The sequence below is a fragment of the Anguilla anguilla genome, chromosome 2, assembly GCF_013347855.1.
Source record: "Anguilla anguilla isolate fAngAng1 chromosome 2, fAngAng1.pri, whole genome shotgun sequence".
NCBI classification, from domain to species: Eukaryota; Metazoa; Chordata; class Actinopteri; order Anguilliformes; family Anguillidae; genus Anguilla; species Anguilla anguilla.
Window position 1 is genome coordinate 35,052,989 of NC_049202.1, and position 18,228 is coordinate 35,071,216.

The 18,228-nt window shown below is 48.2% G+C and overlaps 2 protein-coding genes across 2 annotated transcripts in view; one reads left to right on the forward strand and one right to left on the reverse strand.

The window, feature by feature from the left end:
- The first annotated feature begins 5,656 nt into the window (after window positions 1-5,656).
- Window positions 5,657-18,228, forward strand: part of mapta (microtubule-associated protein tau a) — a 43,344-nt gene continuing 30,772 nt past the window's right edge. The window contains exons 1-2 of the mRNA XM_035406216.1: window positions 5,657-5,953; window positions 16,893-17,060. Coding sequence (XP_035262107.1) covers window positions 16,910-17,060 — 151 coding nt within the window. The 5' untranslated portion in view covers window positions 5,657-5,953; window positions 16,893-16,909. The remainder of the gene's footprint in view (window positions 5,954-16,892; window positions 17,061-18,228) is intronic.
- LOC118220360 lies at window positions 7,411-12,158 on the reverse strand. Its single transcript, XM_035404228.1, has 2 exons — window positions 10,626-12,158; window positions 7,411-7,431 (listed from the first exon to the last, which is right to left on the reverse strand). Exons 1-2 carry the CDS (start codon window positions 12,156-12,158, stop codon window positions 7,420-7,422), a joined length of 1,545 nt encoding a protein of 514 aa, XP_035260119.1. The 3' UTR covers window positions 7,411-7,419.

Genomic DNA, 18,228 nt, shown 5'->3' on the forward strand with positions numbered 1-18,228 from the left:
GAACGCGGTGCTGTTACCTCTTTCGCTCAGAGTGGTTCCAGGAATCGGGCCCGCTCTGTGGCGGTAAGCAGCCCCACTCTCGCCCCGCATTATAACCCCCCGCAAGATTATAACGCTTGGCGTCTGCGTCCGAAGAGTGAGGTAGCAAATGCGCTGATGAAGTCATGCAGCATAGCAGGGCAGCGGAAACTAGGTCAGAGCCACAGCGCGCGGGCGTTCAGCCGTGAAGGCAGCATCCAGGACCGTCAGCCGCACGCATGCACGGCCCCGCGTCCTATCGGATCGCCGCTCCCACTTCAGACAGGAAATGGCTCCTGAGTTTACCCTAGCTCTCTCATGGAAGCACCGGTCCCCCTAAAGGTGTGAGCTGGCACTGCGTGCTGACAATGTCGGCGTGGTTCGCCAAATCCCTGTTTTTTAACTAATGCCATAAAAGGGAGCCTGCGCCGATTGTTCTTTGAAGAAGGAAAGTGTTTAGTGCGTTTAAAATGAGGAGGTGGTGCTTGGTGTGTACGTGGAAACACAAAGAAACCGCATTTTAATATGTCTTGTTTCTCTGGCTTGGTTCTGAAAGGGCCTCTGGTTCCAGCCCGTCTGAACAGTTTTAGTACATTTTCCGGAGGCTGACGACCACCTTGAAATAGCCGGCTCGGGTGGATGCTATGAATGGATCTTGCATAACGGGAGCCTTGGGTGAAATTATTTTTAATGCTAGTGCTGATGTTGTTATGGGCCTATTTGAGACATGGTGACTTCAGAATGACAGGCTACTCCTGAGAGGCTAAAGCGAATGATTTACGGTCCTGATCTTCTGCAGGCTTCACAAAAGCAAAAAAAGATGGTCAGATAAAATGGCCTGCTTTTATAAATGTGGGTGACGCATTTGTAAAGTGTAGAATCACAGGATTTGATTTATTAATGTGATGGCTGACCACACTGCCCAAGCCCTGTAGCCTGCCAAGGACCATTCTGCTGTACATTTCCTGGGGATTTGCATACATTTGGAGGGACACAGACCCAGTCAGTTTTGGTGACAATTTTGTCCAATTTTGCTGATTAAGATTATAGTGACTGGTTTATACCATGCAAGCTCCCCTGACTGCAGGACATTTTGCTTCCAGTTTAAATACGGCCATACCTCACTTTGCGTTAGACGTGGACATATTTGTGGTAAGTAATTTCCCAATAAACTGCTTTCGTGAACCCAGTTGCTTACATAAAGGCATTATAAAATGTCCTCGACTTGTTTGAGGGATTAGTTTGTGGCAAACCTCCCCAAGCTGCCACAGTGGAAGGAACAGTGAGAGTGAAGCACGGACATCCTCCAGTCTCGGGCTTTGGATCTAGCTTGTTTAAGCTTTGCTCTCAGTGTCACACAGGACAGAGGGACAGATCTCCTTACTGACAGATTATTCAGCCGATGCCTTGCACGCACAACAGGCTAAAGCTCCAATGCAGGGCACAGCCGACAGTTGACGACCGTTTGAGACAAAGGCCGGCAGTCTAGTGGGAAGCTTCTGACATCCCCCACGCCTCGCGAGCGCGTTTGTCGATGGCGCTCATTCCGGAGCGACCTCTCCGCCCGCTCCGGAGGCTTTTTTCACTCGAGCCAGCACTTCTTGTGCCAAGTCCGCATTCTCGCGGGCCGTTACCGGGCACGAGAGCCGCTGACCTTTCCGTTGCGCCTTCTCTCCTCCTCAGAAATTCGGCAAAGAGCAGAGGATCGCTCCGCACTGCGCCGTCTCTGCCAGCGATCCCCAGCAGTCACGTTAGCGGAGCTGACTCAAAAGGACACGGATTGGCTCTCTCATAGAACAGCTGCCCTTCTCTGGGCTCCGCTCAAATGAAAGCTATGTCAAGGATGTCCAGGATCATTTGATATTGCTATTGTTTTTTTTGCTTTTAAGCAACCATATCAGCTGGTACAGCTTCCTTGTAGTAATGCACCCCTTTGTGGATCCATACACGTGTCTGCTTTGCATTAAATCCCACGTCTCTGAGGACAGAAGGCACTAGCTTGGGGAGGGATGGGAACGTCAGACAGCAAGAAGGCTCCGATGACTGAAGCTGACAAACCCTTCTGGCCGTATGACACTGGAGTGAATCTGCCGCTATCGTCCGGAGTTTGAAAAGCAATGAGTCATACAGTCGATCGGGTTTTGCTGCTTGTTTGGATAGGGGAGTAATCTAGGCGGGGGTTACCTTCACTGGGGCTCCACAGGGCCTTTCACTTGCTGTTTGTCTCTTCCTGTACTCTCTCCTGTCACTGACAGTTCTTTTCTTGGCTTGGTTTGCTGGTGCCCCTTGGCTTTAAACAAGAGGTTTACAATTCAGGGCCCCCTGTGACTTGCGGCGCTTTTTGTTTGAATGTTGTGCAAAAGCCAGCGTGGAGGAATGAGAAGAAACTTTTACTGCCATTGTGCCAATTATCTGCTTTATCTAGAGTGACTTACAGCCCTTAGATGCTTTATAGCCTATTTGTACACTGGGATTATTGCAAGAGTGCCTGAGGTCAACTACCCTTTTCAAACATGAAATAACACCACAACACCTGCCATTTATATTCTCTTTTTAGTTCTAAATTGATAGCAATTGGCATTTGAGAGGATACCTCAGGCCCAGAAAGAAATTTTACCCACAAAGAACATCATGGTGAGGTAGTGGTACTAGGATGCTACATAATTGACATAAATGGAAACAAACAAACACATCAATATCAGTTGGCCAGTCCAAAGCCAGCGTTTATTTATTCAAAACATACCACAGCCATTTAAACAAATTCCACAGCAGCCCTATGCAGATGCCATTTCCAGTTCAGCTGAGAAAGACAAATAGGGAAGGTAACAATTACAGGCCGCTTTGCCGCATCGTGTCTCCAGTGTCCCCCAGGCAGCCGGGCTATCGGCCCCAGGCCATCTCTGGCATTTTCCAAATGACTGGCTGGTCCTGGCAGCTCAGCCATGTGCAGGGATCCCGGTTTACCAGAGGTGCCCGAGGCCCCAATTATGAGGCCCCCGATTGTGGCACACAGGGCAAAGAACAAAGGTAGGAGGGAGCAGATGGCTCCTTATCCAAAGGCACAGGCACTGGAGGCAGGCAGGCTCACCTGGCCAATCCAAACAGCCCCTTCCTGCATCACTGCACTGAGTAGGGCACTTCTGCTCTAATAAATAAATAAATAAAACACAGGCCAACATTCACCCCCTAATAAAACACAGGCCAAAATTCACCCCCTAATAAAACACAGGCCAACATTCACCCCCTAATAAAACAGAGGCCAAAAATCACCCCCTAATAAAACACAGGCCAAAATTCACCCCCTAATAAAACACAGGCTAAAGTTCACGCCCTAATAAAACACAGGCCAACATTCACCCCCTAATAAAACACAGGACCTTAATTCACCCCCTAATAAAACACAGGCCAACATTCACCCCCCTAATAAAACACAGACCCAAAATTCACCCCCTAATAAAACACAGGCCAAAATTCACCCCCTAATAAAACACACGCCAACATTCACCCCCTAATAAAACACAGGCCAACATTCACCCCCTAATAAAACACCGGTCAAAATTAACCCCCTAATAAAACACCGGCCAAAATTCACCCCTAATAAAACACAGGCCAAAATTCACCCTCTAATAAAACACAGGCCAACATTCACCCCCTAATAAAACACAGGCCAAAATTCGCCCCCTAATAAAACACAGGCCAGCATTCACCCCCTAATAAAACACAGGACCTTAATTCACTCCCTAATAAAACACAGGCCAAAATTCACCCTCTAATAAAACACAGGCCACAATTCACCCCTTAATAAAACACAGGCCACAATTCACTCCCTAATAAAACACAGGCCACAATTCACCCCTTAATAAAACACAGGCCAAAATTCACCCCCTAGTAAAACACAGGCCAAAATTCATCCCCTAATAAAACATGGGCCAACATTCACCCCCTAATAAAACACATATCTTTCATTTACCCCCTAATAAAACACAGGCCCTTAATTCACCTTCTAATAAAACAAAGTCCAAAATTCACCCCTAATAAAACACAGGCCAAAATTCACCCCCTAATAAAACACAGGCCAAAATTCACCCCCTAATAAAACACAGGCCAAAATTCACCCCCTAATAAAACACAGGCTAAAATTCACGCCCTAATTAAACACAGGCCAACATTCACCCCCTAATAAAACACAGGACCTTAATTCACCCCCTAATAAAACACAGGCCAACATTCACCCCCCTAATAAAACACAGACCCAAAATTCACCCCCTAATAAAACACAGGCCAAAATTCACCCCCTAATAAAACACACGCCAACATTCACCCCCTAATAAAACACAGGCCAACATTCACCCCCTAATAAAACACCGGTCAAAATTAACCCCCTAATAAAACACCGGCCAAAATTCACCCCTAATAAAACACAGGCCAAAATTCACCCTCTAATAAAACACAGGCCAACATTCACCCCCTAATAAAACACAGGCCAAAATTCGCCCCCTAATAAAACACAGGCCAGCATTCACCCCCTAATAAAACACAGGACCTTAATTCACTCCCTAATAAAACACAGGCCAAAATTCACCCTCTAATAAAACACAGGCCACAATTCACCCCTTAATAAAACACAGGCCACAATTCACTCCCTAATAAAACACAGGCCACAATTCACCCCTTAATAAAACACAGGCCAAAATTCACCCCCTAGTAAAACACAGGCCAAAATTCATCCCCTAATAAAACATGGGCCAACATTCACCCCCTAATAAAACACATATCTTTCATTTACCCCCTAATAAAACACAGGCCCTTAATTCACCTCCTAATAAAACAAAGTCCAAAATTCACCCCTAATAAAACACAGGCCAAAATTCACCCCCTAATAAACCACAGGCCAAAATTCACCCCCTAATAAAACACCGGCCAAAATTCACCCCTAATAAAACACAGGCCAAAATTCACCCCCTAATAAAACACCGGCCACAATTCACCCCCTAATAAAACACAGGCCAAAATTCACCCCTTAATAAAACACTGGTCCTCAATTCTCCCCTAATAAAAGACAGCTTCTAATTCAATCCTTATAATGAAAGACAGGCCCTTAATTCACCTGACATGGCCCCTTAATTCTTGCTGCCTATTTGGCTTACTGTGTACCCAGGGCTCCTGCCATTGGCTTATTTTAAATGACTCTTTTTGGGCTCTCACACATGTTTATCTGGAGGATGCTTTGTCTCCCCACCAAAGTGAAGGAATATAATCAGAATTAATTAGCAGCCACAAAACCAGTATGTGGATGGGGGGGGAAACTGCGTAATTCCTCAGCCCACAAAGCTGGGTAAGGTCGGGGGAGAGAACGTGACACGGTCAAAGCAGAGAGGCAGAAGATGGGTCCCCTTATTCTCCCTCGGTAACCTGCTGCATCATGTGACTGCTGCCACCGCGGGTGCGGGCAAGGGTGCGGGCGCACGCCAGAGTCTGAGCGTGCTCGACAGGCCCTCCTCTGCGGCTGCCTCTCTCGCCGAGGCGGGGGGAAAGCGCTGGGCCCGCGCCGCTCTCTCGCGGAGCGGAGGCAGGCCGTGCTTAGCGCCGTCCACCGCGCCCACCGCACAAATGGCTGCTGAATATTAATGGGCGAGCGTGCGGTCTCAGGGGCCCCAGTCCTGCAGCTATTCAGACCACCGCTTCCCCAGAATCAGATCCATCTCTCCGCAGAGTTCGGCTTTTCTCTGCGTCTGAAATACAAAGGGGAGGACGAGGACAGTGCTGGTCTGTTTCCTCAGCTCTTGGCAAAGCTCACGCTCCCATCTGCAGCTGTGCTCATGCCTTCTCTCGCTGGGATGACAACAGGAGGGTGAATAGATCTGTCAGTAAACATAACCGCAGCTGAAAACTTTCCCTACAACTGCATCGCAGTAAGGAATCCCATTCTTCCATGGTAAGATTATCTCAACACTATCTTAACATTTTTTTCTTAGAGGAGAAAAAGGTTACTTGTTTAAATTTTTCTAAAACAAAGGCTAATGTAAGAAATACTGTCAATAGAATAAAAGGAAAGTGTAAAAATATAAAAATGGAAAGAAACACACTAGTGAATGCATTATGGGCTATATAGGGAGTGGATATAGTCCTGCCATGTTAATTCAAGACCAGCCACAAAATATTATCAATATGCTTTGCCCACAGTCAACAGATCAGTAACACTAACCTACATTTAGATGAAATTCTTCTTCCCTTGCGTTGACAGAGGTTGGGTTAGGAATCTGTGTGAACTAGCTGAACCCACTCTATAATTTGTGTGATTGTGAGATGGCCGTCACCCAAACTGGTGGATGAAATGCATTTCCTCTGTGGGTGGACTGAATACTGGCAGGCACTGCATCAGAAGGAGCCAAATAGACTGCATGCTCAGAACCAGTTTCCTACAGGATTTACCATTGCCTATGTGCAGTCAAAGAGAGAGAGAGAGAGAGATAGAGAGAGAGAGAGAGAGAGAGAGCAAAGGACTTGGGTTGTTATTGGTGGAACTGTTTACTGCAAATGGATGGCTGTGGTTAAATCAAGTACAGTATATAATCCTCTTTATATGAAATGCAGAGGGATGGATTCACCAGTCCTCTACACTGAGTACTCTCCCATGACAAAGCAGATCTCTCTGTCTCAACAAGCAAACAGAGCTCATATGTGACCCCATTACTCAAGCTGGCAAATGGTTCAATAATTGCTGTCGTTGGAGGCTCACAATCAACTCCATACAGATTGAATTGCAATGGTTCTCTGTTAATGCAAATAATAAATAGACTGGTGGCCACTTACCTACATAGGAATTAAGGGGGCAGTATTCACCAGCATTGCCAGCACTCGATAGCTGCTCTGAGGAGGTGAACTCAATTCTAGCTGAAGCCAAACCAAGTCAAGAAAGCCAAGTCATGAAAACAAAGTATCCTTATCAAATCTGCCTATCCGTCCAATTTCAAAATGCAGTTCTATCCCTAATCGAATGGGCAGGCATGTCTGTCAGTTTGTGAACCATATCTTAAAAAAGCCACCTGATCCCTATTAGTTCCTGAGGGGTTATAGTAAGGCTCTGTTTAAATCAGATCACAGGAGATATTAACTTGAGTAATAATAATAATAATAATAATAATAATAATAATAAATTTATGTTATATAGCGCTTTTCATGAACTCAAAGACGCTTTACAATAGGTGGTACATACATACATATATTGTGAACTCTCTCAGCCAACGGGGGTTGAGTGACGGAAGAACCAGCACAGTGAGGCAGAGGTAGTGTTTAAAAAAAGGTCTTTAATAATTATAATGAGTGGGGGTAGAGGTAGGGGGAGCCAAAAACAACTAAAAAGTCTTCCCAGTCGGGGTATCAGGGTTCCGCTCCAGGTCTTCACAGCCTCTTCTGGAGAGAAACGAAAAAAAGAAGTAGGTTAAGGGGGGACAGGGCGTGGTCAGCCCGATCCGGGTCCGGTTCCGGTTCCTTGCTCCGGCTGCCGGCTGGTGATCCTCTGTTTCAAGCGAGTTGGCCCACGGCCGCTTCCAGTCTCTTCCTGGTGTAGAGTCGTCCGGCGTGGCTACGACGGCAGCCCCAGCAACTCTTCCCTTCCTTGGGTTGTGCTGCTCTATATAAGCCTGCCTGCTCGTTAGTACAAGCAGCTTCAGGTGGGCGCCGGCAGCCAATCCCGCAAGCAGCTTCAGGTGTGTGGCAGAGTGGAAAATTCCACCTACCTTCCCTCTGCTGCAGCCCTGTCCATGGTGCTGCCGGTTGTCGCCTCAGTTGGTCTGCCGGGGGCTGTCCAGGGTCCTGAACGTCTCTAGACAGGGGTTTGCTAGGTACCGCCCACTCACCACTTTTCCCAGCGGCCGCCGGTGTCGATGGGCTCGGCCGTCCTGGTGGTCTCGTGGGGAGCACCGATAAGGGATCGGGGCGCCACATACCCCTTCCCTCAGCTCCATGCCATTCCCTGGAGCGCCCGTCCATAGGCATTCCTCCCGTCTGGACAGGGCATCAGCATTCCCGTGTAGCTTCCCGGCTCGATGTTCCACCCTGAATCGGAAAGACTGTAGCCCCAGAAACCACCTAGTAACACGGGCGTTACTATTTTTATTCACTGCCATCCATTTGAGTGGGGCATGGTCAGTGATCAGTACAAACTCCCTACCCAGTAAGTAGTACCGCAACTTGTCCATCGCCCATTTGACAGCTAAACATTCTTTTTCAACTGTGGCATAGTTACGCTCATGTTTTAAGAGCTTACGGCTGATGTACGTTACCGGATGCTCGGCCCCCTCCCGGATCTGTGAGAGAACGGCTCCTATCCCCACAATGGAAGCGTCCGTTTGGAGTACGAAGGTCTGATCGAAGACCGGAGTCACCAGAACCGGTTCGCTGCAGAGGGCTTGTCGCAGGGTTTCGAAGGCACCGTCAGCTTCCTCCGTCCAGCCGACTCGGTTGCTTCGACTCTTGGAAGTCAAGTCATGCAGGGGGGCTGCTATGGCGGCAAAATTTGGAATGAATTGACGGTAATACCCAACTAAGCCCAGGAAGGTTCTCACCTGCTTTTGCGTCTGGGGCTTGGGCCACGTCGCGATGGCTTCCACCTTGGTGGATTGGGGTTTCACACACCCTCTTCCGACGGTGTATCCCAAGTAATCCGCCTCCTCCAATCCCAGGCGGCATTTGGTTGCGTTGGCCGTCAGGCCGGCCTCCCGGAGGGCCCCCAGCACCGCCTCTAGCCTGCCCAAGTGGGTTCTCCAATCTGCACTGTGGACCACGATGTCGTCCAGGTACGCCGCCGCATACTCCTGATGAGGCCGGAGGATCTGATCCATGAGCCGCTGGAAGGTTGCCGGGGCTCCGTGGATCCCAAACGGTAGGACCCGGTACTGGAAGAGACCATCCGGCGTCACAAAGGCCGTCTTCTCCTTGGCCTGGGGGGAAAGGGGAACTTGCCAATACCCACGGGTGAGATCCAACGTGCTGAGGAATCGAGCTGGTCCCAGCCTCTCGATCAGCTCATCGACCCTGGGCATGGGGTAAGCGTCAAAACGTGAGATCTCATTTAGCTTCCTGAAGTCATTGCAAAACCGCAGGCTCCCGTCGGGTTTGGGGACAATGACTATTGGGCTGCTCCACGAGCTGCGGGACTCTTCAATGATCCCCATCTCTAACATTTGCCTGACCTCTTCCCGGATGGTATCACGCTGGGCCTCAGGGATCCGGTACGGCCTCAGCCTAACCTTCTTTCCGGGTTCTGTGGTGATGTGGTGGGCTATGATGGAGGTCCGGCCTGGGAGCTTCGAGAACACATCCCGATTCCGTTCCAGAAGTTCTCGGAGATCTTGGAGCTGGTGGCCCGTCAGCTGCTTTCCCATCGTTACCTCAGGGGTGCCCTGCGGGGAGACGTGAGCAGATAGGGCCTGTGCCGGCGGTTGTTCAGTTTCATACCAACGTTTTAACAAGTTTATGTGGTATATTTGGGTGTGACGGCGGCGTCCCGGTTGGCTGACTTTATAGTTGACAGGCTCGGTTCTCTCAACCACTTCGTATGGCCCGTGCCATTTAGCCAAAAATTTACACTCGTGGGTGGGGACTAAGACCATCACTTTATCGCCCGGCTGGAATTCTCTCACCTGAGCTGCACGATTGTATACCCGGGCCTGGGCCTGCTGTGCCTGCTGCATGTTTTCCCGGACCATGGGCCAGATCTGGGCCATCCGTCGGTGCATCTGCTCCACGTGCTCGATGACCGTGCTGTGTCGCGAAGGTTGGCGCTCCCATGTTTCCTTGGCCAGGTCCAACAATCCTCGGGGTCGCCGCCCATACAGCAGCTCAAATAGTGAAAACCCTGTAGACGCCTGAGGTACTTCACGAATGGCAAACATGAGGTATGGTAACAGTTGGTCCCAGTCTTTACCATCTATTTCGATCATTTTTCTCATCATCTGTTTCAAGGTATGGTTAAACCGCTCTACCAACCCGTCGGTCTGCGGGTGATAGACGGAAGTCCTCACCTGCTTCACCTTCAGCAGGTGGCACATCGCCTTCATTACGGTGGACATGAAGCAGGACCCCTGGTCGGTGAGTATCTCCGACGCGATACCCACCCGGCTGAACAGCAGGAACAGTTCTCGGGCTACAGCTTTCCCGGTGGCCGTCCGCAACGGAATGGCTTCTGGGAACCGGGTAGCGTAGTCCATGATGACCAGGATATATTTGTGCCCCCGGCTGGACCTTGGAAGGGGGCCCACGATGTCCATGGCGATGCGGTGGAAGGGGACCTCTATGATGGGTAGAGGGATCAGGGGGTTTTTATACTTCACCTTGGGGCTGTGGAGCTGGCACTCAGCACAGTGGCGACAGTACTCCTCGACGGCCCTCTTCACTCCGGGCCAGTAGAACCGTGCGATGATGCGTTCATATGTCTTCTCCGATCCCAAGTGGGCCCCCAGGAGGTGGGTGTGGGCGAGGTACAGGACCTTTGAAATGTAAGTCTTGGGGACTAACAGCTGGTTAACCATCTCTTCCTTGACCTGGGATACTCTATATAATAACCCCTGCTCACTCATAAAATATGGGTAGGTTGTTTCACTTACCCCCGGTAGTAACTGCCCATCGATCTTCTGGACGTCCCTCCAGGCCTGTGTCAGGTTGGGATCCTGCAGCTGCGCGGTTCCAAAGCGACCCTGCTCCCCGGTCTGGCTCCCTGGCTGTGGTGCAAACTCAGTGAAGGTCTCATCCGAGCCTACCTCCTCCAGGCCGACGGGGTTCTCGGCTACGGCCTCTGATGCGGCGGCGGTGGTCTCCTTAGTACGGCCGGGTTGTGGCCTCCCCTCACCCGCAGCATCCGTCGGTCCTGCCTGGTTGTCCCCCGAGAGGCCAGCCCAGGCCGGTTGAGTACCCCCTTCGGTGTGCTGGGGTCGCCTCTTCTGGGGTCTGCGCCTGCCCTCTGGTTCGAGGTTCGCTGGAGACTCCTTCCAGTACCTACCAAATACAGCACAGTCCCGGCCCACCAGTACAGGGACGGGCAGGTTCTCCACGACTCCTGCCCGGACGGCCACCGAGCCTCGGGGGGTGGTCATCATAATGTCAGCCGTGAAATACTGCTTAGTGTCCCCGTGAATACAGGCCACGGCAATTGCCTTACCTCGGGAGTCCCCCGCAAACTCCGGCCGGATGAGGGTCACCATACTGCCCGAGTCAAGTAGGGCCTCGGTATCCCGTCCGCCGATGGTTACCGGAAATGTTGGGGCTCTGGCTCCCTCATGTGCCCAGCAGGTGGTGATGTATCGGCACGGGAACACCGGGGGCTCCGACGTATCTGCGGTGGGCATGGGCTCATCCCGGTCGGGGCAATCCCGGGCAAGGTGACCTTCTCTTCCACAGGTATAGCACCTGCGTCTTTCCGGGGGTCCCCTTGGGGGCGCTGTAGGGCGCCCAAGCGGTCGCGGCTCCAGGGGTTCAGCCATTCTCCGGGCGGGGCCTTTCTCCAGCCTGTATCCCCCGGCTGTCCCCCTTACCGTGTCGGGTCGGCTGGTCCGCAGCATCTCCTGCGTGACCTGGTGATTCTCCAATAGGGCAATTAATAGTTCTAGTGTTCGGGGGCCCTGTTGGGCAACATACCTCTTCGCATCCGGGGGCAGGGCCCGGATGCACCGGTCCAGCACCACTCGATCCAATAGGGCGGGACCATCTCCTTCCACCAGCCAGCTCCGGGTGATGCGGCTCAGGGCTGTCACTTGGGCTCTCGCTGGCTGGCTGGGGCTATAGGCCCACTGGTGGAACCGCTGGGCTTTAGCCGGCAAGCTATAGCCATACTGCGCCAGAATGGCTGCTTTGAGGTGGTTGTAGTTGGCGGCCTCTGCATCGGTCAGGTCCCGGCAGGCTTTCTGGGCCTCCCCGATCAGAAACGGCGCCAAGATGCCCCCCCAGTCTCCCCGGGCCCAGCCTTCTCGGTGGGCGGTACGTTCAAACAACTCGAGGTAGGCTTCTACGTCATCCTCAGGAGTCATTTTTGTCAGTACATCCCGCGGCGTCAGTTTGTTCTCTGACGGGCGGGTGACCAGGGCCGCCATGGCTGCCTCCAGCGTCTTCTGCGTCTGCAGCACAGCCTTAATGGCCTCCTCCATTTTAAAAAAAAAAAAAAAAATTTTTTTTTTTTTTTTTTTTTTTAAAGCTGGTTTCTGTCTGGTTCCGTCACCCCGTAGCGTGGAGTTAGCATGCCCGCATTCTCCACCATGTGTGAACTCTCTCAGCCAACGGGGGTTGAGTGACGGAAGAACCAGCACAGTGAGGCAGAGGTAGTGTTTAAAAAAAGGTCTTTAATAATTATAATGAGTGGGGGTAGAGGTAGGGGGAGCCAAAAACAACTAAAAAGTCTTCCCGGTCGGGGTATCAGGGTTCCGCTCCAGGTCTTCACAGCCTCTTCTGGAGAGAAACGAAAAAAAGAAGTAGGTTAAGGGGGGACAGGGCGTGGTCAGCCCGATCCGGGTCCGGTTCCGGTTCCTTGCTCCGGCTGCCGGCTGGTGATCCTCTGTTTCAAGCGAGTTGGCCCACGGCCGCTTCCAGTCTCTTCCTGGTGTAGAGTCGTCCGGCGTGGCTACGACGGCAGCCCCAGCAACTCTTCCCTTCCTTGGGTTGTGCTGCTCTATATAAGCCTGCCTGCTCGTTAGTACAAGCAGCTTCAGGTGGGCGCCGGCAGCCAATCCCGCAAGCAGCTTCAGGTGTGTGGCAGAGTGGAAAATTCCACCTACCTTCCCTCTGCTGCAGCCCTGTCCATGGTGCTGCCGGTTGTCGCCTCAGTTGGTCTGCCGGGGGCTGTCCAGGGTCCTGAACGTCTCTAGACAGGGGTTTGCTAGGTACCGCCCACTCACCACTTTTCCCAGCGGCCGCCGGTGTCGATGGGCTCGGCCGTCCTGGTGGTCTCGTGGGGAGCACCGATAAGGGATCGGGGCGCCACAATATACATACATACATTGAAACATACAATTCAGAAAAAAAAAAAAGGGGGGGAAGACAAACATCAAGGGAAGGCTAGGGAAAAGAGGTGGGTGTTAAGGCGAGATTTGAAGGAGGTGAGTGAGTCAGAGGTACGGATGTCAGGGGGGAGGGCATTCCAGAGTTTGGGGGCGGCAACTGAGAAGGCGCGGTCGCCAAAAAAACGGCGCTGAGAGGGGATGGTGGTGAGGAGGCCGGCAGTTTTAATGAGTGTAGTTTCTCTAGATCCTTACAGAATGTCAAAAAAATTCAAGCAAAATTTAAAACAACAAAATTATGAAAGTCAAAGGCAAAGAGCACTGCTGTTGGATTAAGCTGGACAGTAATGAGCCCACAGATGCAGTTTATCCACAGCGGCCGTTCTGCGAAAAACTGTAATTTGGGAAATGGAGTTTAATTCCCCCAGTTCCACAATATGGCGGTACTGTATCTCTTTTGTTTGGAAAACTGTGGTTTGTTTATATAGGCTGAGGTTCACCTGCAGTGAAAGGGATTATAAGCCTGGGGTTTTATAAAATCTGTTATCTGAACAGCCATATATCCTGTCACCAACAACCAAAAATGTATTGTATCTTATAACCAGTTCCTGCCATGTATAGATTAAGCACATCCAAAATTAAGCACTGAATATTTCCCCTACAGAAGCACAAATAGATGGGACCCTACAAATAATATGACCTGGGACCTGCACAGGCGTTATACTGATTCTTTAATCAGTCATAGGACTGAGTCAGCATTATTTAGGTTAATCATGGCTTTATCCCTTTGTTGAACTGAGTAGACGTGTGCATTGAGAGGACTCACCCTTAGCACCTGTGCCCATTAATTGATGTGTGTGTTCCATTGGAATTGCTATTTTCAACAGGTCCCTTGACTGTGCATAGTTTTAGTCGCATTAGTGACTACATGTTGTTGAACATGGAAGGAAAAGCAAACCACACAATTGTGCCACCAAGCCTACTGAGGCAGCGGTTCAGGGAGCAGACCACTACTGTGCACCCTGTCAGCAAGCTGAAACGCAATCCTACTCATGGTGGACTTCAAACGACAAGGCCGGATGAGTCACCCTTTCACGCCGACAGGAAGTGCGCTCGAAGAGAGGCACGGTTCAGTCCTGTCCAGTACATCTCCATCATCCCAGAAATGTACGCATAGAACCAGATGCCTGGTCCTGTATACACAAAAAAAAAAAAAGTGCAAGCGCATCAAAGTTACTTCTTCAAATGTTATAGGTCATTTGGAATAAAAAAGGAGACATGGTATATGGCAGTCATGTCAAACATGCGTGTATCTTGAGAACTGTTTCCTGTTAAATTGAGCAGAAGAAATGTGTCAGTCATTTATCTGTTGGAATTTTACATGCGGTACTACAGACATGTGCCCCACTCACCATTTCACAACCCATTAAAAATATGATTTCTTTTTGGTGGTTATCTATGACATTTAGCATATTCAAGGCAAATATGACAAATTGATTTATTGTATTCACAAGGTGAAGTTCTTTGTACCCTTTACAAGAAAAAAACCTTTGAACTGTACTTTGCAGTTATGGTTTGAATGAAGAAACTCAGGGAGACCTCTCTCTCCACGGGAAGTGCACTTTACCTCTATGAAGATGGGAAATGCATGCGCTAACAGGACTATTTTTGTCCTTGGTCATGTAACCCAAAGCTTGGCCTATATGTTTTAAATAACCAGGTTTTCACCAGGGAGGTATCTGTTTACATTCAGCTGGGGACTGCTTGACTTGTGGAAGGAAGTACTCACAAGTACTCCTACACTGAAGAAATGGTTATAGAAGTGATAGAAGTCTCCTGGTCCTGGAGAGCCACCAAGTCTGCTGGTTTTTGTTCTCACCTTAAGATCAGCAACTGATTTGGCCTCAAGGGATCAGGTGACCTGATAGTTAAGCCGCGTTTCCACCGCAGGAACTATACCCCGGAACTAGGAACCTTTTCAGGAACTCAGTGCGTTTCCACCGCAGGAACTAGGGTCTAAATTTAGTTCTGGGGGCTTTGTTTTACCCCCCAAAACGTTCCTGCTCGGGGGGTAGTACTTTCCGAAAGTACAGGAACCTTTTGGGTGGAGCTTGCAGCGCTGAACATTTCTGATTGGTCGAGTACTCGCAGCACTTGTGTTGTATTTATTTTCCGCCATTACCCGCCATGTTTGAAAATATGCAGCGGCAAACCAATTTATTTTCATAATAACTTCAAATCAAACAGTATGTTATGCGGCGCAGTAGCCTAGTTTTGGTTATAGCCTGTCAACGTCTTGGAATTATAACGTGTGTTCTTTTCTTGCTTTAGTATTCGTTTTATAAAATGCTAAGCATTCGTGCTGGGACAGCATATTACGTAGGCTACCAAAACATTCAAACGGATTAATTCGGTTGCTGAATATTTTCTTCCGGATTTTCTTTGTTAGCCCGTTGTAATTGACTCAAAACGTTTGATACAGTTATGCGAGGTATGCGGTAGTTCTGCATAATTAACATTGGTGATACAGTACAAGCAAACTGGAAATCACCTTCCGCACTTTTTATCCGGGTAAAATAACAGGTTAATTCTAGTAATCTTCCCTTTAGCTTTTTCAGACTGCCGTAATTTTACTCAATTTTACTGCCATTTTTCAATTCCACGAAAAGACCAGGAAGACTATGGACTAATTTATGGTGCATGGTTCGCATCTGGAGGGCACACTTCGCTGCTCGGCTAGCAGTAACTTCGAAGGAAAGCAAACGGTGGCTGTACCACTACTAATTTACATTTTCACGCAAGTCCGAGTTTTCGTTCTATTCTTGTCATTTTGCCATTAGCCTATATGGAATTGACGACGAGAAAGTAATCAAACAGCAAATTGTTTACAACGTGTGCATGTTTTCTGCTGTTGTTGCCAGTTATACATATAAATGTGAATGCATTCTGTCGCTTCGGATGTCAAGACATGAAAGCGAATGTTCGCATAAAAACATAATGAATGTGTTTGAGAGGATATATGAAAATCAATAAATACAAAAGTAACCATATATAGTCATTGTTGGTAACCCGTTGTATATAAGTGAAATAAACCCCTCCGGGCTGTCCCGGTTATTAGAAAATAATGTAGGCTACTATGGTGGTAGTATGGGGTTACAGAAGAAATCATATGACAGATGGACCGACGACAACGTCGCTTTTTCATCAGTGGGCTAATTTGCCTAATCTTCGCGGGACTTTAGACCCCGGTGGAAACGCAGACAACCATTGGCTGAAGGAACCTTTTAGTTCCTGGTAAAGTAGTTCCTGGGACTGAAAGTTCCGGGTAATTTTGGTGGAAACGCGGCTTTAGTTAGCTGCATAATCAACTGCTTTATTCATAAATTGCTACGCTACTCAAATGTTGAGTGACAACAAAAGCCAGCAGATGAAGACGACTCTTTAGTTCATTGTGATAAGCTGTGTATAATACGATCCCTTACAAAAAACATTTATTTAATTTATTTATGTGCTTTAAAATTCACTTCCAGATGTAAATGTAGATTACAGTTTAAAATATTTAAAGCATATCGATTTAGGATATAAAGTTTAGAAGTAGGTAATAAATTATATACTTAACATGTAGTTCTAATAAATACATAGGTAAAATGGACCAATTTCATTTTTATAAAGTACTTGAAAATATACTTTAAAATAAACTTGATGTACTTAATTATACTTTATATAAGGGATGCAACATCATAGCCTAGATCAACTAAAAATTCCACTGCTATTCTGCTGGGATGAGGTATTATGCAGGCCAAGCAACCTTCAGACACAATTCTGCAGTTTCTGTGCAGCTCTGCTGCAGATCCTGTGGTCACTCATGTGACTTTTTACCCATTACAGCCCGAACTCTTCTCACTATGGATCAGCACCAGGACTTCATGAACACCCCCAATAGCCAGACCCTGCATTACAACTCTGGAGAAACTATGGCTGCTGCCATGGACAACATGACCATCAAGGAGAACGGAGTGTCTGCGCACATAGTGCCAGGAGAGGGCCCTATGAAAGGTCAGTGGTATCACCTCAGAAAGTGACTGCAGAACATTCCAGAAACTGGGTCAAGACTATGTTGTACATCGGGTTTTGCATTTGAAACATTGGTCGCAGATTATCTGTCACAAAGACAAAATCCTGAAAATGCAAGATGGAAAACCTCCCTTAAAATATTTTTTTTATTTTTGTGGTGGGAAAATGCCAAAAATAAATGTGAAAAGAGGTTTTCTCATGGTTACAAGAATACAGTGGTACTGACTGCACTGGAAAATATACCTTTGGTTCATTTAGGTTACAGTCCAATGGAAATAATCTAGTCAATATATAAACTTTTATTATGGTCTGAGCTCACTTTTCCAGTAGTCTGGGTCTTTTTGGATAACTTTGATTCAAAGGACTCTATTTCCAGCCGGCACAGTGTGTTGCGAGCCGTGGCACTGGCCGAATGGTATTATCGTCATGGATTTTGACATGCCTGAGTCATTTGGCAATTATCTGATTGCCAAGCGTCAAAGCGGGAGGTGTGTCAGTCAAGATCGAGAAGTGGACTGCAATTTTGGTGCAGCTCATTGCAGTTGTCCAGTCTGCCTGGTGTGTGATTTACACCCTCACCACCTGTCTGCTCAGACAAGGTCTACGTAAATCACACCCCAGCGTAGGGAAGATTGCCAATTTCGAGGCTTTGCCATGCAATGTGCACCTTATCACAGCCTATTCAAAAGCCAGTCAACAGTCCGATTTGACTGATATAAATCCCAGAAGCAGGAAAAATGCATACTTATGTGAATGGGATCACTGCCATTTCATGATCTTACCTGGTTTTATTTTGTTTAATAAAACTCCAAGTTACTGTCATTATTTCTTAGTTACAGCACAGTGTGTTTAGGTTCAGTGGGAATATTTAAAATACAGGCCAATAATAAACATTTAGGCAATGTTTTATTTTAATTCTGGTGGAAAAAAATGTGAACAATTTTGAACTAATTTCTCTTATTTATGTGATTTGTTCAACATTTGAACAAGAAACATTTGATCAGTATATTCTTATCTTCCATTGCAGTTATAGACTATGGATATTTGCACAGATCTTAAAGGGAATTAAAAATAATTTGATTGGCTGCACCACAACCTCTGATAAAATATTCTGAATAATCCAGCCCATTTTTCAGGTGCGCTGTATACT

What these genes read in the sequence shown, in the direction of transcription:
- LOC118220360 (XM_035404228.1), bottom strand. Translation starts at nt 12,158, where the DNA reads ATGGAGGAGGCCATTAAGGCTGTGCTGCAGACGCAGAAGACGCTGGAG.